We start from the raw sequence: 24,074 nt of genomic DNA, 5'->3' as shown, positions 1-24,074 counted from the left end.
GAGTGGTTGGTATAGGAGTGGTAGGTATTAAATAAAGATCATAATATATTTGATTTAATCTAGATTGAAGGTGTTTTAGACGGGATTCGAAATTGTTTATTTCGTTATACCTTTCTTCTATATATTTCCAATTTTGATTAATCATTCATTTGAAGAATCTATTTGAATTGACTTTAACTTGAATTTTGTTACTCATAATTGATCTTTGAAATTATTTAATTCAGATATAACGTCTGATCTGGTAGGACTATATTCTCCCGAATCATTTTCTTGATAGATAGGTTTTGGAATATTTGTATTTAAATCTACATATCTTAAAGATTTAGATTTTGGGATTAGAGGTGTTTTCATATCAACATTACTGGTTGACCCTGTAGAAAACCTAGAAGGARCAAATGGAAAAGATTCAAAATTTATATCTATTGAACCATCATCATGTTCTATAATTCTTGATTGTTGATTAGAATTATCTAATTGTTTAGGTGGATGTATATTTTAAAGATTCCAGTTGCAAGATTGAGTAATTTCATTCCATTTTAGACGCTTTGGAATTTGAACTTTAGTGTGTAGGGGATTTGATTCAAATATTATAGTTTCATTTCTTGGACTCGCTAATTTAGTTTTTGGTTCAATTGTTGTAGACATAGTTTTATAGCATACTCGATATATGGCTGCAGCAGCCTGAGTGCTTTCAGAAAATTCTAAATTTTTTGTCTTGATTGTTAAAACTAAAGTATCTAGAATATTTGGATCAAATAATCCTACCGAGAAATTGGGATAACAATTAAAGTAAATTGGACCATTAGATATATTAGTTTCAGCTATTGCTAATATTGAATTTTTGAAATTTGTATGCCTAGCATCTCTTATGATTAACAAGACAGGAGCATCTATGCCTAATCTAAAGAGTGGCTTAATTGCTACTTGAACTAATCCAACATGTAAATATTTATATTTTTTTCCTATGTTGAATTATAGCAGTTTTTGATAATAGATGAAGATTTTCATAATCTTTATTGATTGATAAAGTTTGTTCAGTTGTTTTAATAGAATAACTTTGAAGAAAATCGAAATGACCTATTTTATAAATGGTTTTAACATTTTGTTTTGGAATTGTTCAGTCTGATAAACTTTGTTCTATATCACTAATTTGAATTTCGGATGAATTTAAATGAAGATCTTGTTCTTCATAGATTTCTTCACCAGAAGTATGTTTCATAGAAAATAAATCCATTATTCTATTTATATGAATTCACTTGTACTAAGATTTGAATATCGTTCTTCTAAGAAAACAAGATTTTTCTAATAATTTTTGGGCTATCAGCTTTCTTATGGACTGGTCCGGTTGCACGTCCAAGCAATTCATGTTCTCTCTACTCAAGATTGGGGATCTCAACTTTATTACAGCAAGCCTTTACAGAATTTTAGCCAGTACCCATCCTACAACTATTATGATTATCAAGACGCATGGTACAATTTCTTGTATCTAAGAAGTTATACGCACTCATGGTTTTTATACTTTGACAAAAATTTTGATTGCACTTATCCAAGATGGTTTGTTAGATGGTTCAAATTTTTGGGAAATATTCCTCAAACCCTTCCTCCAAGAGTAATGGAATGATTCAAAAAATTTCAAGAAATCTTTGTTCAAGAAATTACCGAATTTGAGTTTCTTCTTCAATTTACGGTAATATTCAAAGTACCATGGATTTTATCATGGACCTTCAAAGTTATTGATGCAACCGGTTTTTCCCCTCCATTACTACAAAGGATTTCTAGAGTAAAATAGTGGGAAAAGCTTCCAACTGATTAAATGCAAAAAATGACTGTTCAAGGAGTTTCAGACTATTATTCAATTACTTTTGGAGTTCCAGCCTCAATCTCATCTACTTCAAATCAGAAGAAAGAAGACGAAGAAATTGATCAAATTTTAGCCACTGAATCAAAAGAAGAACTCAAGCGACTTCTTCAAGAACTTAGACGTCGGAGCTCTCCATCAAGCAGCTTTCCCGCTAGTTCTACGTCTCAAGTCCCAGCTTCTCAAAATTTATTTCAAGATAGTCAAGACCCTTATGAGGATTATTTTTAATCTTTCAGGTGTTGAGTGTGTTTGGGTATTGCTTTTGCAAGCAATTCTTTGTATCTATTCAAAATATATCTTATCAAAACACGCGAAATACGCCCTTTGGTATTTCCGATAACATCTTGTTCAAATCTTTTATCTTATCAAAAATATACAGATTTATGATGCGGTCAGCTGAATTTCAAGGTGATAATAATGCTCAAGRTGATAATAATGCTCTTTGTCATTATAAAAGATGTTGTTGCTTTATGAAGAATAGACGTTATGGTCATGCTTTATGCAAAGTATGAAGAATAGACGTTATGGTCAAGACATTATGATCAAAAGCAGATTCGATATGTTGGATCCATTAAGACAACGACAAAATAGGATGATTGATTCAATTTGTCAGACAAATTCCAATTATTCAACATCAAGGCAAGGTGCCGGTTTCAAGCTCAAAATTTTGGAAGATAACTGGAAGGTGTCAGTCATTCAATTCCAAACTTCAACTATAAAAGACGATCAAAACTCTACAACAAGATCATCGATTCCTTTCTCAGAAAATACTCKTTTCCTCTCATAAAATCTTAGTGTTAGAAATTTTAGTATGTTATGTCAAAAAAACCCTCTCTCAAATTCTCAATGTTCCAAATCTTTAGATTTTAATCTTACCATTGCTCCTGATGTATGCTCAAATTGTCTCGACAACAATTGTATTCAAGATTGTTTAATCAATAAAGGTATCTTTTGATCATTATGCTTACTATTTTCAATACTATATCACTAATTTGTGTTTAATTTCATTTATGATGAACGGTCCTATCCGAATATATATATATATATATATATATATATATATATATACACACACTTGGGATCATGTGAGACCAGCCTGTTTTCGTGAGACCCGTGAGACCAACATTTTACACTTGAAACTTCACAGGAAAATGCTGTTAAGGTGACTTTTTAAAACCTTCACAGTGTTTTTGCTGTGAAGGTTCGACTTTTTTTAAACCTTCACAGTGTTTTTGCTGTGAAGGTTACGTGTAAAAATGTGGTCTCACGGGTCTCACGAAAACAGGCTGGTCTCACGTGAACCCAACCCTATATATATATATATATATATACATACATACATATATATATATATATATATATACATACATATATATATATACATATATATACATACATACATATATATATACATACATATATATATATATATATATATATATATATATAATGGTTGGGTTTGAGGTAATGCAATTATATTCATGGTACCAAAGTTAGCATTCCTAAGGAGTATTGGATAAACAAAACTCCATCTACAAACTTCTAATTAACCATACAAGACAACTACGATATTATCCCGAATGACTCCCAACCTCATTACAGAAATCTGTTAACTCGGTTTTTCTTCAGGCACGTACCAACCTTTCCTGAACTACATCATCAGTGACAGCGTCACATGGTGCACTCGTTCATTCCGGCTCCATTTTCTTTTCTTTTTTTGGTGATCATGGGTGTCTATGCCTGGACTAATGCATAGGCCTTGAAAATCCCACACCCAGAAAAATCATCAGTTTCCAGAGGACACCTAAAATGGTGACCTATTGCACTGTATAGTTCTCTTTTTTACATCATCACGTCCACATGTAAATTACGGAACTTGCATAGACTGAGAACTCTACAAGGCAATGGATTATGCTATAACAAGTAATTCGGCTTGTTTCTATGTTACATAAAGTGATGAAACACAAAGGGTTAGCCATAGTTTAACTTACACAAAGGTGGCCCAAAAAGAAGTTTGATGATATCATGAGAGTTGTTCTGATTGGTGAACAACTTCTTTCTTCTGCTGCTTGCCCGGGGCTATAGGGAAGAGTAAGCAATTCAACTGGCTCTCAACACTATACTCCGAAGATGCCTGCAATCCCACCAAGAAGTTAGTAGTTGTATAATTGTAATTCACCAGGATCACAAGGCTGATGATGCTTATGTCCATTGTTGGATTTTGAATATGGATGTAAACTCCGGCTGAACCGCAACCAGGTTAGGCATTAACTGGTCTTTTGATCAGGACCGGACACAGTCCAGGCCTCCAAGGCCATGTAACCATCTTTTGTACTGGAAAACATGTCAACATGCACTTAAAGATTTTTTTAACGACTTGAATTCATCCATGAAATTCCATGGCAGATTATGGGTACGCTTTACATGATGATAGCAAGACATTGACATAATTTATATTGTGGAATGTTGGTTCTAAAAAAACAGAGCACACAAGTGTAGCAGAAATAAATGGCGAACACACAAGTATGGTATGATTAGGAAAGTTTTGTTCTATTTTTCATGTCTAATATTGTATTACTTGTATAGTTTGTATGACGCTTAACTGTATACTATTCTTGGTTTTTCTTCTTGTACTAGCCATTGTCAGAATTGCGCTTTGTGTTTCCTTTATTTTTTAGTGTACATGATGCTTGTTTTCACACACTCTCACACGTAGTCTGCTCTCTTGTTTCTTTTAACTTCTGTTTTGCAAGTCAGAGGTCTTCACGGATACAACCTCCTTACCCCTTGGGGAAGAGGAAAGATATCCTATCCCCAAGACCCTACCTGTATGTGGGATTTACTGAGTTCGTTTGGTTTGGTTATATCATAGATAAGGTGGGGTCGCTTATGATGGTTAGGTCATCTCAAGTTTAGACCTTTAGATGCACCAACTAGTGGGAGGGGGGACTTGTATCAACATGAGAGGGTTTTTTTTTATTAACCCAGATATCTAACCCGTTATGCGAGCCAACTAATCCCAGGACAACCACCTGCTTTGCAGGTAGCCCGGAGTCACCGCATTTGAACCTCCGTGGCCACAAAGGAATTTTTGTTCCTCCTTGGATTTGAACCTGGGACCTCCAGGCACTTTTGACCTTTGGAGTCGAGCTCAAACCAATCAGGCATCACCCTTGTGGTTCAATATGAGAGGTTTGTCAACAGAGAGATGGGGTTTTTTGGAATACTTAGAAAGTTTGGCATGATAGCTTTCACATCCTTTGTGAATTAATGATGGTTTTAATTTTAATCCACCTGGCAAATTTGGGATAAAGTAACTTCTATACTAACTTTTGTTCAAGAGAAGTTGGTAATTACCCGATTTTTAAATGCAAACCGCAATGTTTGAACTTGTCTACCAGAACACACTCTCACATCAAATCCAAGGCTGTCCACGCCAATAAGAGCCACCTCCTGTCATTAATAGTAACAAATATTGCATTACTGATTGTCCCCACATGTACAAAAGAATATTAAAATCAGGACAAAACCACCAAATCTTAATATTTAGAAACCAAACCAAATCCCACTCAAAGGTAGGGTGGGGGTAAGATGTACATAGACATGGCCTCCACCTAATAGAGTAGAGCAACCGTTTCCGTGAAAACCCCCGACTTGTGCAAATGTGTGAGCATATAGTGATAAAATAAGAATGTAAGGTAAAGCAAACATGCACACAGCGCAAGACAAGTTACGCAAAAACACATCCCTAGCCTAAATTGCCAACCTTCTACCGCCAACCTCTCCAACTCCCTTCTGCCCAACCACGCTAGCTACAAGTCCCCACATCTAGTCTACTACCCCAATCCTCCATCTCCAACTACTCCTATCTAAGGTCATATCCTCGTATAGGACAATGACCTCAGATATGAATATTTCATGTAATATGAGCATAAACACAAATTTTAATATGAAGATTTCATGTAAATGTGAGCAAAGAATGGTTTTCATTTAAAAATATCAAGAAATTTGTACAATGTTCAAAGACAACACAAGAGAATGAGTAAGCATTACCTCCACTTGAATGCCCTTGCATCTCCAACACAATGATTTAAGAGCTTGTGTTGTCTTGTCTCCACCAGATTTTACCCAAGATAAGATTTTGGCAGCTGAATGTGCAATAGCATCAGGTTGGGACCTGCTAAAATCTTCCACTTCAACGGCAGCCTGTAGAAAATTTACCAAATTATACAAAATATGCCATGTTATTTACTAAATTTGACCACCAACAGGCCTCAACCTTCAAGCAGACGTAAATCCATAAATATATCTAAATTAGACAATTTGGCCATAATACAAACATTTTGAGTACACTTACAATGAAGGGCCACCATTCAATGTTCACATGATATTAAGGATGAGTATGCACAAGTAACTTTCTCAATGGGGGAAGGATAAAGCATTTACTTTAAGAACTATCTACCATAAGTGGATACTTATACAGAACATCTTTAGGTCATCTTGCTATTTTAAAACTTAAGAAGGGTATCATCACACGATCACCATAAAACATCTCAGATGCCTGAATATGAGATCCACTCGTGTGTAGTAAATGGATGCCCACATATAATATAAAACATAGGTTCATGGGTGCTGTAACACTTAAGTATGTGACAAAAAGATGTGATTTATTTATAAATAAATAAATAAAAACTCTTTGCAGACAATGAAGGAAGCAGAAGGCAGAGGATACAATTACATCATGATTATAGAAAATCAGAAATCAGGTCAACAATTTCCTAAAACAAGCTATAACTAATTCTTATATATACCTTAAAATCTTGAGATATATGAGTAGCTCCTGTAGTTTTCATCATGTGAAAAGTTTTTGTCAATCGTAAAGGTGCATRCAGATGCATTACAACCTCTAAAATATCATCCCGGATAAAAAAAGATATGCTGCAAGTCAAAAGAAGATGAACCCAATTGCTCTATATTGATCACCAGGCAATATCCCAAATTACCTGATTTCCATGTGCTGAAATCAATTGCATTTTGATAACCTCTAGCTTATAATATGAATTCCCACTTTCCAAGCTCTGATCCGTCTGCGATTCTTCTTCCAAAATTTTAACATCTTGAGAGGGACCTACTACATGCCCAAGGCCATTAATAACACCTACATCTTCTTCTTTACTTTCAGCAATCTGATTTGCTTCTTCATCATTTGACTGATAGTCAAACATATGCTCGTTGATGATGGAATCCTCTTCAACAAATGCAGGTCTCAGAAGGCCTTGAATAGCAAGACCAGCAGGAGGCTGGTCCATGTAATTAACAGGAACATCTGATACAAACTGAAAAACAGAAAAGGTTTACCCAAAAGCAAGTAAATCCACTATTAGATTGAGATAGACCAAGCGTAAGTGGAGGAAAAATAAAATATTGCAAAATGCATGAATAGGTAACTGCTCGAAATAACCTTAGCAAGAGGTCAAATCCTTTATTTCTCATATAAATCCATATAACTCTTTACATACATAACACTCTGTAACAAATGCTTACCTCTGCTAGCTGTTTAGCAAAATCCATCGGATGGTAAGAACGCATGGTCTCTAACTTTGCCCAGTCACCAAGGGATCCATCAGAGTCCTTATCATCTTCTAGAATTGAAACCCAATCCTGCAACATCCAAGCATGATGAAGAAAAATGTGCACCTACAAATCATCCAACTAAAAGAAAACAAAAGTAAGGCAATGAAGTTATCACCTTTCCATAGTTGTCACTCTCATCATCCTCATCTTGATCGTCATCGTCAACATCACTATCTTCATCCTCAAAACCAGAATCATCCTCTGATTGACCTAATGACTCCATCTCACTGACCATTTCTGTGGTATCTAAGCCTATTATGACTTGCTGCATTCAGATGAGTGGTTAATAAGCTTGAATGAAAAGAAGGGCCAAGTTCAAAAGTTAATCTTTCTGCACCAAGTCATTTACAAATGACTGGTTGCAAAAGACTGCTGCATTCAGATGAGTGTTTAATAAGTTTGAATGAAAAGAAGGGCCAAATTCAAAAGTTAATCCTTCTGCACCAAGTCATTTACTTCTTCCTACTATCCCTATGCCAACTACAAATGACTGGTTGCAGAAGACCGAGTTAGCATGCTATAGACTACCATGAGAAACATATAAAATTCCTCAATGTCTAATGATTGGGAATATAGAAGTGCTGCTCGAAAGAMAAAAGTGAATGGTAAACACTAAGGAGGCATTTGGTTTGATAGAATGTTTTGAGGAATTTGGATTTCATGGAAGAATTTGGAATTGGAAGGATTTGGAATCTTTGGTGTGTTTGGTTTGTAGGATTTATAATGGAATTGAATTCCATTCTCTATAGATAATTTATAAAAAAATTGCAAATAATTATAAAAATAATTACATTACTTGTTATTGATTGATTATTACAAAACGAATGCTTTTAACGAATTTTAGAACATTATTACAAACAAATCCTATGAAATCCCATGAAATACCAACTACCCCCATGGGATTTCTAAATCCAATGTTTGTGGGATTTCATTGAAATCCTGGGATTTCAATTCCAGACTTTCCTTTAAACTAAACAGGGGATTGTAATGGAATACAATTCCAAATCCAGCAAACCAAATGGGCCCTAAGAATCTATGATCATGACGTATATCTTTCTTTGATAATGTCAGCTGTTGAACTATTACCATTAGCCTTACAATAGTTTGTCTACATAAAGCATGAAGGAGGGTAGTAGAAAAGCATGCATTTATTTGAAATAGAATACAAAAATAGACCCAATAGAAGTACCTAAGATATATTTGCGTTATTTTCCGACAAAGTACGATGTTATCTGGCAAAAGGGAAACAGACTTCCACAATAAGATGATATGCCACAGACCATGTTCCTTACCACAAGGTTATCCCCAGAAGCAAGAGTTTGCAGAATGTCTTCATCATTTTTCACTTGGAAATATATACCTGAATGGCAGCAGACCAGGGCATAATTGAGACCAATGAAAGAACTTTTATCAAAACAAAACTACAAAAGATACCAAATAGAAAGATGGACTAGGGAACTTACTTCCATGTTCACCCTTGACATAAGGCAAATCAGGCAAGAAAATATTCTCATAGACTCCGTCACTGACCAGACCTGAGAACATAAGCAACGCTTGGCTGTTTGCCTGAAAATAGCATATCAATTCCCATCTATGATAAAGCAACAGGCTGGATCTGGAAATGTTTTCAAGGGGCACAACAAATGATCTAGTGGGAAGTGGATTGGTTTAGCTGTCAAACAAATTCCTCAAGGCAAAAGTAGTTTGAGTTATAAACCAGAAAATACAAGATAACTTAAGAATTATCTAGGTTGACTCTAAAGAAATAGCAACCTTCAGAGTTGCTTCTAACAGTAGGGGAAAAATCCATCCATTCCTTCTCTCTCTCTCACGCATTAATAAGGGTATCTGCTTGCTGGCAAAACTTAATGAAATATTAAGGTGCAAATTACCAAGTCATTATCAAATTATATCCTCTACATGATACAAGGGTTGTTATTCCAGTAACGATCTCTAACAATTACATATATAAATGAAATACTGTAAGCTCGAATCATGTATGAAATTTGATTAGATAGAACACATCTTGAAAGACCCTCCCTTCATTAGCAAGTAATGATGAATATGAGAAAAATTTGTTCAAGGAAAAACATATTACTTCGAAGGAGTTTCTATTAAACCAACAAGAAAAATAAAAAACTACATCAAGTAGGATGCAAATGTTGTTTCAAAAGTCCAAATAGTGCATTTGGCTCCTTCACTTTGGGACAAAACTAGAAGTCAAAAGACCCACTCGATTTCAGATGGGGAGAGTATCATGGTGGAGGTAAGCCAGATGACAAACACAAAAAATGGAGCATCATAACAGAGATGCCATCGACAATTTTGTAATTGCTTTTAATCATAACAACCTCCATTGAGGCATGTATTTTAGCAAAGATGCTCATTCTTTATATGACCGTGTGCATGACTTTATATGATTGGGTTCTGAAATGGATCATAGCAGGCAAAATTTTGACAAAAATACCTCTCTTACTGAACAACACATATACAACTGTCAAATTAAGCTGCTTTACTATTATGACTAGCATCAAACAGTTTTACAACAAAAAGAGATTGTGTGAAAATTACCTCAATAATAGTCCTACTAGCTTCTGCAGGTCTAAGTATGGCGTATCCATTCTCATCCAATTCTTCACAATCTGAAATGTCCTCAGAGGGATGATATAGCTGAGGTTTCACCTGTTTTACAGGACCAGAAAGCTCTCCAAGAGAAGCCCTAATCCTGCTCTTTATCAAATTATTCCTTCTAGAGAACTTGTTCCTACAATCAATCAACATAAAAAGCAACTTTCAACAAACCATCTCCAAATCCTCAAGCTTTCCTCCATAAAGATTGTCTTAACAATCCCTAATTCCCTACTTATTACCGGTTAAGTGTCCACATAGGTGGTAAGAGCATCTCCAACCCAACACCAATTCACACACCATTATAGTGTTTACTATCCTTTTTAGCATCTTCAATTTGCAACTAACTGTTGAATCGGGTGTTTCCAAAAATAAATATTAATTGATCTTTCTCAACCTCTGTTCGTCAATCACTTCTCTCAATTTGGATATTATCTTTCCAACCCTTTCCAGGTAATTGCCAGTTTGCCACCAACAAAGTGTTAGCTTGATTGCTATTCAAGGATTCTGTCATTCCTTCAAGTGACCGATTCAAAAGAAAATAAAACTGACATTTTGCAAAAGTAATTGCATCAACTATCTATTCTTAAATTCTCATAAGCATACATTGTCTAATGATAATACTTATATAAAATGAACATCCGGTTAATCTCCGGTAGAATGATCAAGAACTATAAAGTAAAACCTAGCTCAACGTTTTTTAGAACATTATCTTCTACTATCAGCTAAAAACTAAAAATAGGTACAGAAATACCAAGAAATAACTCATCATTTGCTAACAGTTGCACACATTATAGCAAGACTAATCTCAAAGAAACATTATACCTACAAAATCTGAATATTTGCAACTACTACGCTTTACATTCCAAGGAAACGCTGTAGTTGCTGAAGATTTCCATGTAGTTATAAATGCTTATGACTTGTTTAAGTAAAAAAACAACAACAAATACGTAGGTAGGTGAATAGTACAAGGGAATGGAGAAGAAGTTGCTTGCGTGAGAATGAAAACGACAGTCCCGTGGAAAGCCGCCGGTGGGGATACGGACGGCGGTCGCCGGTTCAATTACCAGCATATCTGGTCGTCGTCGTCGTCGACGAGCGAGTCCTTTCGTATGGTTCAGTTTAAACTTTATCCGATTAAAAAGGGTTTTCTCGAACATCAATAAAAAAAAATATTAAAATTATAAATCAACTCAAAAATTAATGTAAAGTATTTGACAAATATTTTTAAAAATGAATTTTTATGCATAAAGTACTGCTTATTAATTCATATTGCTTAAAATTTAAAGTTACAAGTAAATTGTATGTAACTACAATTTATTAAATCTTTATGTTTGAATTCGTGTAATTAACTACGGATAAATATAATCAACTACAGAATAAATATCTTATTTTAAATATAAAAATTCTAAAATATAATTAAGATAATTAGTGAGTTAACTACGGGTATATATGATGTTTTCTATGTCGGCTATCTACGAAAATGTTTGGGCAAACATGAGGAAGTAGTACCATTGTCGGAAGTTAAGATAAATGAAAAACTTCGATATGCCGAAGAGCCCGAAAGTATCTTGAAATAGCGGACAGTGAAATTGCGCAATTGAGAGGTAGATTTGGTATTAGTGAAGTGGAAACATCATCACGGGTCAAATTGGAAATGGGAACACAAAGATGAGATGATGACTAAGTACCCTTCATTGTTATTCAAATCATGATTTCGAGGACGAAATCTTAAAAAGGGGCAGGCATTTGTAACATCCAACTTTTTAAAAGTCCATTTAAGTTGCTAAGCATGATTAACTAAGTTAGTATAGTATTTTAGAGATTAGTACTTACTTAAGTTAGATTGGAATATGGACTTCTGGATCGAGTTAGAGGCTGAAATTTTATATTTAAGCTTCTTATATATCAATTAGGAGATCTGGAAAGTTTTGTGCGAAGCGGAGTTGAAACGACCAAGTTACGTATGAGGGACTAAATCCGTCAACTATGGCAAACTAGGTGGAATGTTGACCAAAACAGGTCAAAACCGTGCCTAGCTCTCTAAATCAGTCATATTTTCTCACCTCTAGAACTCTCACACTCAAGGTGCAATTTACACACACTTAAGATTAATCTTTCAATCCTTGATGATCAATGTTAAATTCTTGAGGATTATGTGTTAATTATCAAAGGTATGCTTCTAATTACAAGTAGAAATGTTAATTTAGAGGCTAGGTTCTGCATTTGGAAGATTATAAAAGATAATATTGATTAATGTGTGAATTTGAAGCTAAATTGGGTAAAATCTGCAACATGCAGTGAGTTATAAAGTTGGATTTTGACAGCTTTGATGCTATTGTGTTAAAAATTCATAACAAATCACAGAAAAATCTTAAAAATGTGAGGTTAGTTTCATTAGAAAGCTTTAAGATGATACTTTATTTAGTAATTAGGTCAATGGCTAAATCTGAGTCTAAGTGTGGTAAAACAGGGGTTGAACAGAGGGGTGTACAAGAAAGTGTAAATAGGATAATCAAGATCTAAAGTGTATAACATGAGGTTGGGATATAGTTGGTTATTGATACTTGAAATGTTTACTCCAGGGGCTGTTTTAAGGCTATTTAGAGCATCTGAAGGTTTAATGCTATTGTTAGTTGGAATTGGATGTTACCGCGTTCGGTTGTTTATATTAAGCACTGCGAGTTTATACCGAACTTATACTTATATATAGTATATGTATATGAATTCTTACTGAAAAGTTGCTGATTTTGCATGCGTTATATTGTAAGGTGAGTTTTCCCTAACTTTGTTTTGGTATTTCTTAATCCTTTTACATTGTGGTTGAGTCCGAATCCGAGACTGTTTATTTGGCCTTTTGATAAACCATGATCTACGGGTATTACTTCATGTGATATGTCGTAGCATGGTGTATGTCCACGTATCCCAAGGAGAGGGAGGTTGGGTGTGGCATACCGATTGTTGTATTCACGTATCCCGATTAGTAGGGAGCCGGGTGTGAATACTTTGCATGTGCCCTATAGATGAAGAGAGGTGTGGTGCACATGTATACTCTATTTTGGTAGTGATGTCTTTGGTATTTGATATGTTTTTGGTGCTGTAATTGATCTTAATTATCCTAAAAGTCTTATTAAACACTGTATGTTAAGGATGAAAGATCCAAAGTTTTCTGCTGTGATTAAATGGCCAAGTATGGAAGTCTTTCGGGACCAGAGGCCCTCTGGACGACCAGAGCCTCTGGTTGTATAGACCAGAGCTCTGGACACCAAGTCCTTCAGGACTAGAGGCCCTCTGGACGACCAGAGCCTCTGGTTGTATAGACCAGAGCTCTGGACACCAAGTCCTTCGGGACCAGAGGCCCTCTGGACGACCAGAGTCTCTGGTTGTATAGACCAGAGCTCTGGACTCCAAGTCCTTCGGGACCAGAGGCCCTCTGGACGACCAGAGCCTCTGGTTGTATAGACCAGAGCTCTGGACTCCAAGTCCTTCGGGACCAGAGACCCTCTGGACGACCAGAGCCTCTGGTTGTACTGCGCTCTGGGCGAAATTCTGGCAGATTTTTTTTTGAGTTAACAGTCTAATTCACAAATAAGTGATTCTTTCTGTTTTGTTTCGTCTAATATTTGTATTTGTTGTATATAAAATATATAATTATAAGCTTTGGTATAATCTCGCTAAGCCTTGTCGCTTATTTTTTTAGAATAAAATTTCTTTTCAGGAAGGTCGGTAGGTGTCCAAGGGAAAGATAAAGCAGTTTAGATCTGCTTGTAGGATTCCAGATCCTGGATATCTTTTTGGTACTTGTTGTGCATATATCGTTTTGAGTTGTATCTATGTATATAATACTTTTGGGTAGATATATTTGTATTTTTGGACTGACTTATAGTACCGAAATTGTCGGTTGCAGACAGACTTCGTTATTTTATTTTTGGTGGAAATCTATAACATATATCACGTAATTGCTTGGAGATTGTTTTATGGAAAATCTTTTGGATAAATAGTTTCTTTTTATTAAGAATTAGCGTAACCAATGTTACATTTATGTATGAATTCATGTAACTAACTCCAGATAAACATTTCATTTTAAATATAAAAAATTTAAAATATTATCATTGAGTTATAATATCACACTTAATTATTTTATTTATAAAAAATTATATTATTAAACCAAAAATAAATTACTTCATTGTTAAACTTAAATTAAATTACAATAAGAAAATTGAATTAAAGAAATTACAAAAAAAAAAGAAACTTTTTAAATAGTTAATTTGATACTAATATCGATATAATTTTTTTCAAATTTCGATATATCTTCACTTTTATATTTTATTCAAAAATAATATCATTATCATTTTCTCAAAACCACATAAAATTGTGTTATATCGACATAGACAAAGAATAAAAATAATACATTATATGAGGGATTGAAACACATGATCGCTAAACAATAGACGATAACCCAAGTTAATCCAACTTTCTTTCTGACCTTGAATCCAAACTCAATACCCAATAACCATCTCCATAACTTGGCACAAAAGCATGGCCCCTCACGTTGATTCACCTTGGTGGTGTACCTTTTCTTATAGCCTCCACAAGTGAAGCAACTCAATAAACCTTGAAACTCATGATTTACAGTACTGCAACAAACCCAAATCGAGCATATCCCGTGCACTTATTTATATATCTAAAGAAATAACGTTTTCTCTCTATGCCGAACATTGGAGGCAGGTCAACAATATTGCCTCCAATGTCTAGGTCGAGTTTAATCATTTTGACAATCGAGAAAAGAATAGACTAGAGTTATGCTTGACATGAATTATAGATAAATGTCGTTCTTTTACTGATTTAAGCGAAAATATTCAATTCACTTATAATATAGCTAACGAGTCTATTTAGCATGATTATCATGCTCCCTTGGTTTTTGCCTTCTGATTCAACATGAGATCAGCATTATCGCTCTCGATCTCTAATGTATTTCTTAAATTTTGGTCGTAGGAATAGTGTAGAAGCATAAACAGTAACAAGGGTATTTATAGCCCAGCAACTAGTCTTCACTATGGAGAGGAGCAAAATGAAAGGCGGATATTTGTTCGCTTATATGATGTTTGTTTGACACGTAATTTAATCAAAATCTTTGAGTAAATTAAATGCCTTTGATGACGCGATTCGTAGGCCATAATCAACTTCTATGATATTCTATACTTGTTTTTTTTTTTTATAAAAAAAGTATTTTCTAGTAGTTGCTAACAAGCAAATAGGTAAACTAGACAAACTAGAAATGTACAAGGCTTAGGGCTCTTGAGTTAGGCCCTTAGCCTTCCAAGCCCCTTTTTTTCGTAAGCAAATAAAAAGCAGGGGCTTTTCGTTTGAAAGAGATCTGATCAGTCTTTTTCACACAGGTTTTTTGGGGCTTTTTCAAACAGGTTATTTTCGGACTAGACTTTACTGAACTTTGAAAAAATGTTGGTCTGGTCGTCAATCCCAGACTTGGGCTTACTAGGCCAACCCTTTATGGTTGAGCTTCTTTTGTACATCTCTAAGACAAACTCACAACTCTCAAGTTATTTTTACAACATGCAACCATTTAAACAAAGTTAGATGGAAAGGGAAGTAATGAATAAAAATTCTTGTTCAATGCCATATGCTTTGGGTACGTTTTGGTATATGTGTTATGGGTGTTTATGATTCGTTGCACTGTGTTTTAGAGTCAAAACCACAAACCAAACTATATATAGAGTCTGAGCTTTTTCTCAAACTACAAAAACAAAACTAAAATACGGGTGCAGTGTGGTGCAGTTTGTACTTAACGCTTATAGAAATATGCATTCAACTACACAATATAGTTATAATGGAAAATTCAAAAAAACAAGTTCAATGTTTGATAGTACATACAATATGAAGTTTCAGTACACATAACGTAATAAAATCCAGATGCACACCAAAGTTTAATCAACTTTTAAAACAAAATATGCTCCAAAACCAACACCCGCCCTCCAACTTTCATCAAAATCGTAAGTCCCAAAAATCTATTCAAGATCCACAAACTTCATATATATTTGAAGAGTGAATTGAACACGTGAGTCGTGAAACTATGTGCGGGGCGTAAAAAGTTGGATAGATAAATTAATCAAAAAAAAAAAATATGTGGTAATGGTTTGAACTGTGATCGTGCAAATCAAACCCGCGAACCAAACCGTATAGTGCGATTGAAAGTCAATGAGTGTTGATAGAAAACGAGTATTTTATCGAACAAGAAACTAAATAAAAACATAAAAGAGTTGAATATTGGGTGTTTTAGGGATGAATTTGATTGACTTATTCACAAGGATCACATCCAACCCCTTTTCATTATTCTCAATATAATAATGAATGATGAGGCAAGGTACAAGTGATGGATGCACATGTGAATGAATGATGAGGCAAGGTACAAGTGATAGATGCACATGTGAATGGTGGTAGATTTGATATGAGTAGGCATCACTGTTTCATTTAGAGTGGGAAAGATTTGGTCCATACCAAGTGTAAGTGTTGAAGTGGTAGGGGGGTTGTCTTCCTTTTGTCAACACAAATATTGGGGAAGTGGAAGACACAATTTCACCCCAAACACAATATCACCAAATGCTTTATCAAAAATGCTTTTTTTATTTTTATTTTTATTTTTATTTTAATTATGGAATTAATTTTGTATTTATAATAATAACCATGACATATCCTCCTTTGTTTAGGGACTTTGGTTTGGTAAATCAATCACATTTCATTTCCATCATGTGCATAGATTATTTTATAAACTAATTTTTGTTTTATCCAATAATTTTTTTCTATTATAAAATTAGTAAATAAACTAGTTTATGATCAAGTAAATTTCATTGTGGGTCTATATGGTTTGCTCATAATCTGGATGCGGTTACTCTTTCAAAATAAGATGGGTTCCTTGTACTAGCTCTGTTAAGTAAACCTCCATTATGTGCGAACTATGAGTTCTTGTGCCTGAATGTGTGCATTCGAGAGCCTAGAAAGAACACAATATAAAGGGTGGTGGCCATATTTATTTTTACCTTCTTTCGAGGTAGCAGGCTTGTGATCATAAGAAAAAAACAGTAATGAACAAAACCTCATGAAAGAATTCTTGAAAAACTGGTTTAGATTTTCAAAAACTTGAGTTACGGTCACTGGAGGAAGGGTTGGAGATTTGAAAAGAACTTCAAATCTGGTCCAGATTTGAGAAACCTCGTCAATTACTAGATTCAAAACATTTAGGGTGTGTTTGGTTTGCATGATTGTTTTTTAGAGATTTGGATTTTATGGAGAGATTTGGATTGGATTTGATTTAGAATCCTTTGTTGTGTTTGGTTTGTAGGATTTTGGAATGGATTTGAAATCCAATCATTTATAAATTATGTTTGGTTTGTAGGATTTAGATTGGGATTAAAAAAATTGTTATTATTTTGTTTGTTAAATAAAGAAACACACAAACTTTATTAGACCCTTTTCAAGATCTGGTGACTGTACAAATCTATGGATTTTGACCCAACTACTTCCATTGAAATTGCATCCAAATAAAGAGATAAATCCAACCTAATTTTGTTTGCATAGATCACACCCTCGATTAATCCACCATTGTTGAAGCAACCGTGATTTGATTCGCTAATTTTGCGAATTGCCCTTTAGCTGGACCACCATGTAGTTAATTTTCCCCAAAAGGGTGATTCAGTTGTTTCACGGTAGATTCGTCATCGTCGCCGCCGACGAAAATTACAGTGCGGCATCACGAGCACCACGATCTCTGCTGGAAACTGGAGCGTCAATTGAAAAACATGCTTTCCCAGCGGCGGAATTGGCGATTTCGACAGCTAATGAAGGTTTGGAATGGTTATGTTGACGAGGATTCCGTTAGGTGAGATACCAGAGAGGTTCTTTGAGTTTCATTCTTGCAAACGCATTCCCAGGCGGGATATTTAACGCGTTAAACATCAAAGGTTGGGTGGAGGAGGACATGGTAGACGTCAGAGGGGTAACCGACGATAGAGAAAACGACGTCTGATTGGGAATCGATGGCGTGGTGAGAAGAATCCCAATTCACTTCGAAAAGGGATTGTGCTTTGAATTGGGTACAAGTGAAGACGGTGAGAGTGTAGTCAGCTTTGATTAGGTGAGAGCACATAGATTGGCCCATGATGCCAGTGTTAATCCATCCGAGATGGGTGTTTGATGGAGTGATGGTTTTGGCGATGGTGGCCATGGTGTAGTAGAGGCGGGCGATGGTGGAGTTATGGAGGAGGAAAGCACCAACGGGGAGGGGAGCATGGACTTCGTTTTTGTTCAAAGCCAGAGGGAAGGAAGCGATGCGACAATTAGGCAGGAAGCAACTTTTTGAAATCCCACAGGATTTGGATTTGGATTTGGATTTGAAATACCAACCTCTTCCAAAGGATTTCCAGATCCATCAATCATGAGATTTCAAAAGAATCATTGGATTTCAAGTCCTAACAATCTTGCAAACCAAACACTAGGTTGGAATGGATTCCAAATCCAAATCCCTCAAATTCCATTTCATTCATGCAAACCAAACAACCCCTTAAGGTTGAAGATTGATGGAAGAGGGAGAGAGGTTCGGTTTGGGTTGTAGGTGTGAGAAAGGGTTGTGCGTTGGAGATTGATGGAGGAGGTCGTTGTATGAGATGGTGGAGTTCAGGGGTTTACTTCTGTTTGCTGAGGGGAAGGTTCCATCGAGGAGGAACGAAGTTGGTCAATAAAGGGAAGGGAGCCATAGAGTCGAGGTCGTTGTTGCGGGGAGGGAGAGATGGTAGGGGAAACATTAGCTAGAGATAGGGTGGGACGTCGACAACGAAGAGGGGAGGAAAGGACATCGATGTGGGGTCTTTAGCCATTATATAGATATATAATCTTTAAAATAATATATAATATATTATTATCATAGAAAAAAATAAAAGAAGGGTAAAAAGACCAAATTGCCCTTAATTAACAGATGAGAGTTAATTTCATTAACAACAGGAATTCACCTTATAACGAAATGTGAACCGAAAAGGTGTTGAATATCATATTTTTAAAAGAGGGATGACATATGGATTATGAAGAAAGCACATAGATGAAGATCAAGGGTGTAATTTACTCGTATAATTATCTACATAAACTTAATGGTATATGCTTTTCTAGAAGTTCCCTTTCAAGTTAGGGTAGCCTCACAATGTGGGCCTAACCAGACAAAGGATCTTTTTGGGCCATTCACATTTAGAAAATGGAAATTTCAAGACCAATGCAAATGTTCATTCTTTTGGCACGTGGACCCCACCCCCACTCTTTTTTTCACGATATTTGGCTATTAGATTTCCTCCCAAATTAAATTAAATAAATCCTGTATTATTTGTTTTCCTTTTAATAGTTCTATTAGGAAGTGGTCTCTGAATTGTTAAAAAGTGAATTTTGTTTGACAAAAGAAAAATCTGTTTTTTAATGGTTCTAAAAATCCTCTGAATGATTTTGCATCATGGGGTCCCCCTTAACTATTCAACACCCTAATTTCATTGTAAGCAACTAAAAATTGAAATAGATATAAACACAAGAGTGGTGTCTAATTGGTTTGAGCTTAGCTTCAAAGGTCAAAAGTATCAGGAGGTCTCAGGTTCAAATTCAAGGAGGAATAAAAATCCCCTTGTGGCTACGGAGGTTCAAATGCGGTGACTCCGAGCTAGAGATGGCCATTTGTAACCGGCCCGGCCCGTAACCGACGGAGGCCCGGAACCGAGCCCGACGCATAACCGTAACCGACCGGGACCGGCCATAACCGGTGGTTACGAACCGGTTAGGGTAATTTACGATTTTTTGGACCGGAACCGGTTACGCAACCGGTTATGGGCCCGGCCCGGTCAACGAAAAAGTCAAAGTTACCGTTAGAAAGTCAAAGTTACCGTTAGAAAGTCAAACTAGCCGTTAGTTACCGTTAGTTACCGTTATGACCGTTTTTTTCATCTTCTTAGCTACCAAAACATGTATAAATAGAGATGGAAGTTCCTTAGTTAGTTACCAACAATTCTCATCTTCAAAAACGCAAAAAACGCTCTCAATGCTCGACATCGATGACCTTGAAGACAATGAGGCTATTAGAAGAATTCAAGAGACCGGAACTCTTCAAGTCAATYCGACATGGGATACCGATGAAGATTGATAGATAAATGTATTTTATTAGCATTTTGTAAAACAATGCCACTTTAATCATAATAAAAYGTACTTTTAAAGTGTATTTGAGTAAACCGTATTTTTAAAATGTATTCTTAAATGTATTATGTATATAACAAAACGTATTTATAAAATTAAACGTATATATATAATACATAACAAAACGTATTTATAATAAAACATATTTATAATAAAACATATTAAAAATAACATATTTCGAAAATATTAATAACATATTTTTAATTTATTAATTACCAAAAAAATAAAAAAAATAAAAAAATATTTTTTCAAAGGACCGGCCGTAACCGGTTATGGGACCGGAACCGGGACCGGCCGGCCTTAACCGGTTATATGAAAGCTTGACCGGTTATAGTAATTTTCGTCGGGACCGGGACCGGAACCGGGACCGGCCGGCCTTAACCGGTTATATGAAAGCTTGACCGGTTATAGTAATTTTCGGGACCGGGACCAGAACCAGGACCGGTTATAGAGGGACCGGTTATAGCCGGTTTTTGTCACGATTAGGCTCGGCCGTAACCGGTTAAGGCCCGGCCCGGGACCGATTTTTGGCCATCTCTATTCCGAGCTATCTACAAAGCAGGTGGTCGTTCTGAGATTAGTCGGTTCGTGTAGCGGGTTGGATATTCAAGTTAATAAAGAAAATGAAATGGATGCCACTTTGCTATTCACAATGCTAAACCATGTGTCTAAATTACAATGAATCAAGCCTTTTGGTCAAAGCAAATCAAGAGGGGGGAGGCTCCGTTGACATTTGGAACAAAAGTCAAAAAGGAACACAACTTGCATTTCCAATTCCTATATAACACCACTTCTTCACCTTTTACTTTCGGTATATTAAGCATAAAGTCAAAGCCCCACTATTTCTCTCCAAAAAGTCAACCATTTTCCGGCGGGTCCTCCTCCGTTGATCCAATGGATGACGAATGGGATTTGTATGCGGTGGTTAGAAGCTGCACCACCAATTCCACCGACGCTGCCACCTCCGGTAACGTTACCGTTGATGACTACGAGGATGGATACGATTATAACATGGAAACTGTAGCAGACATGATCAACCCATATTCATACTCGAATTCCGGCGATAACCCATCGGAGGGATTAGAGGAAGTGTACAAAGAAGGTTGTTCTCAGCGGCTGCCGACCACCACAACCACCACCATCACCACCACCACCACCACCACCGGAGGATTCTTTGATGAACAAGAACAACCGTCGGTTTCGTTTGATGCTTCTGATCATTCACTTTCCAATGAGAGTCCCAGTAAAAAAAGGTATATATTTCCACATATAATTAATCAAGTAATTAATGAAATAATTAATAGTCATTTTTAATATATTAAAATTGAAGGAAAAACCAGCAGAAGAAGATGGTGGTTGAATTGACACAAGAAGAATTATGTAATGATACATGGGCATGGAGGAAGTATGGTCAGAAACCCATCAAAGGCTCTCCTTTTCCTAGGTAATTTATAAAACCCTCTGAGTTAATCATGAGTTTTGTTAACCACAAGAGTTATGTTTGATTGGTTTGAGCTTCGACTCCAAAGATCAAAAGTGTCTGGAGGTCCTAAGTTCGAATCCAAGGAGGAATAAAAAAATCTCCTTGTGGTTACGGAGGTTCAAATGTAGTGACTCCAGGCTACCTGCAAAGCGGGTGTCGCCCTTGGATTAGTCGGCTCGCATAGCGGGTTGGATATCCAGGTTAATAAAAAAACCCTCTTTTTTTATTTTTATTTTATTAAAATATTAATAACTAATTAATTTAATAACTATTATAAAACTTCAAAACTAATTTGAATTATCATTTGTGGGTCCTACATATAATTTTCAATAATATAAAAAAATTGAAAAAAACTAACAAAATACCATTTAATAGAAAATCAAGATAAAAATCGAAGTTATTAGATGTAGTTTTTATAAATCACTACACTTTTTTGCTTATAAGAATACGATCTTATGTAACTCGATATCTATTTACAAACCCTCTGGATGATAATTGGTAGATGATTTATACGGGTGTTGTTGTTTGAACCTTTTTTTGAGTCAAATGTGATCATTAAAAATGTAAAAATAAGAAAAGAAAACTTTTAACGTTAATATGTATGAAATGGGATTTTATAAAGGTACAAGTTCACATAAATTAAAGGTTGATTTAAAATAATATGTTGGTAAAAGGTTTGTGTTTTGTGATCAGAAATTATTACAAGTGTAGTACAACGAAAGCCTGTGGGGCAAGGAAACAAGTGGAGCAGAGCCACATGGACCCCACCGTTTTCATTGTTTCATACTCGGGGGAACACATACACCCTCGACCCACCCATCGAAGTCCTCTCGCCGGCAGCACTAGAAGTAATAAATTCACACCACCACCACCTGACCTTGATGCTGCTGGTGGTGGTGATGGTGGTTTGTAATAATATTTGATACTGATTGTTCCATGTTGAACTACTTAATAGAGAATATTGTGGGGAAAAGGAATGTTGAATAGCCAGCTTTTTTTAGTTTTGAATTCTTTGAGGGGATAAGGAATCATATCGGCAAAACGAATGTCTACAAATAACAATAGAATCACACAAGTACAAAAGGTATACTCGATGATGTTAGGGTGTGTTAACGGAAAAATAAAATACAGTAATAACAATCATTCTAACTGTTAAATTTGATCAAGATTCAGTCGTCTATCTTTATTTGTTTGTTTCACAAAAAACAAGTAGCATGACAATAGATGGTCGATTGGGTCCAAAGATTTATAACATAGGTCAAATTCAATAAGTTTCAAAGAATATAGTATCAATCTTAAACACTTGTTCTAAGAATCCCGTCTAGAGTTGCTTGATCGTTTGCCTGTGTTTTAATTGTTCCCGACCATGTCAATTTATTAGGACAACTAAACTGATAGCTTATGTTTAAGCATTCTTCGTCATTTTAAATGAGTTTTCGGTTAAGAACGTAACTTTAAATTTCTTCCCACAATAGCTATCAAATGACCTTACTCGGGTGCTAAAAAACATGTTATCATAAAACTTTGAAAAAAACATTAAATGTTAGTTCGTAAAAATGATTCTATTGTCCTTCAACGATGAATCATATACATCAGAACAATGGGGTAATATTCGTGACCTCTCAAGATCGGACTGCAATGTGGATAGGTGGGGATTCAGACCGATGAGGGACGTAGGAATTGCCCTTAACTGACAAATAGTTAGGGCAATTTAATTGCGGTTGAACATTCCTCGTTCCTTCAGTTACCAACAAATTAGTTGAAATTATTTATAAGGAATTGAAGTCAATTCCATTCCAAATCCTATAAACCATATTCGTCATCATTCCATCAAACCATCAAACCAAACGACCCCGTTAGAGGAAAAGGGTTTTTGATATTTTTTGATAAATTGGCTAATTATATTATTCAAACAATATAACTAGTCATTTAGAAAAGTAATTATATCAAAATAACACGTTTGACGTGTAATTCAATTGGCAAATAGCAGGGGATTTTACGCAAATACAAGACAGGTCTCCGATTCAATTCCGTGACACTCCTATTAGTCTCAACCATTGAGTGTTCAATCTCGTGGCATCCCTACTAGTCTCAACCGTTGAGTGAGACAAAAAAAAACATCTCCTCAGGCCCCCATATTTGTGCCCTTGAAAGCGGGTTTCATGTGAGATTGATTGAGGTTGTCATTAATCAACTTTTACCCGAATACCAAAATAACATAATATATATAATACA

At 35.5% G+C, this 24,074-nt stretch overlaps 2 protein-coding genes and 1 pseudogene across 3 annotated transcripts; 1 reads left to right on the top strand and 2 right to left on the bottom strand.

The window, feature by feature from the left end:
* Positions 1 to 3,573: 3,573 nt before the first annotated feature.
* LOC112525126 (uncharacterized protein At3g49140-like) lies at positions 3,574 to 11,271 on the bottom strand. Of its 2 annotated transcripts, XM_025135093.1 has the most exons (11): positions 11,093 to 11,271; positions 10,067 to 10,259; positions 8,959 to 9,061; positions 8,788 to 8,855; positions 7,611 to 7,760; positions 7,406 to 7,522; positions 6,865 to 7,197; positions 5,915 to 6,067; positions 5,219 to 5,314; positions 3,853 to 3,995; positions 3,574 to 3,629 (listed from the first exon to the last, which is right to left on the bottom strand). In XM_025135093.1, the coding sequence occupies exons 1-10, from the start codon at positions 11,194 to 11,196 to the stop codon at positions 3,885 to 3,887; spliced, it is 1,428 nt and encodes a 475-aa protein (XP_024990861.1). In that variant the 5' UTR covers positions 11,197 to 11,271; the 3' UTR covers positions 3,574 to 3,629; positions 3,853 to 3,884. The 2 variants fall into 2 exon arrangements, with proteins under 2 accessions (XP_024990861.1, XP_024990860.1); XM_025135092.1 differs by lacking the exon at positions 3,574 to 3,629 and having other exon boundaries at positions 3,709 to 3,995.
* Positions 11,272 to 17,601: 6,330 nt separating this feature from the next.
* Positions 17,602 to 18,362, bottom strand: LOC112524823 (annotated as a pseudogene).
* Positions 18,363 to 21,250: 2,888 nt separating this feature from the next.
* Positions 21,251 to 22,752, top strand: LOC112524822 (probable WRKY transcription factor 27). Its single transcript, XM_025134771.1, has 3 exons — positions 21,251 to 21,609; positions 21,687 to 21,800; positions 22,533 to 22,752. The coding sequence occupies exons 1-3, from the start codon at positions 21,251 to 21,253 to the stop codon at positions 22,750 to 22,752; spliced, it is 693 nt and encodes a 230-aa protein (XP_024990539.1).
* The last annotated feature ends 1,322 nt before the right edge of the window (positions 22,753 to 24,074 follow it).

Source organism: Cynara cardunculus (assembly GCF_001531365.2).
Source record: "Cynara cardunculus var. scolymus isolate 2C chromosome LG 13, CcrdV1, whole genome shotgun sequence".
In the NCBI taxonomy this organism is placed as follows: Eukaryota; Viridiplantae; Streptophyta; class Magnoliopsida; order Asterales; family Asteraceae; genus Cynara; species Cynara cardunculus.
Note: the sequence above shows the minus strand (reverse complement) of the source record. Positions and strands in the feature narration are given on the sequence as shown.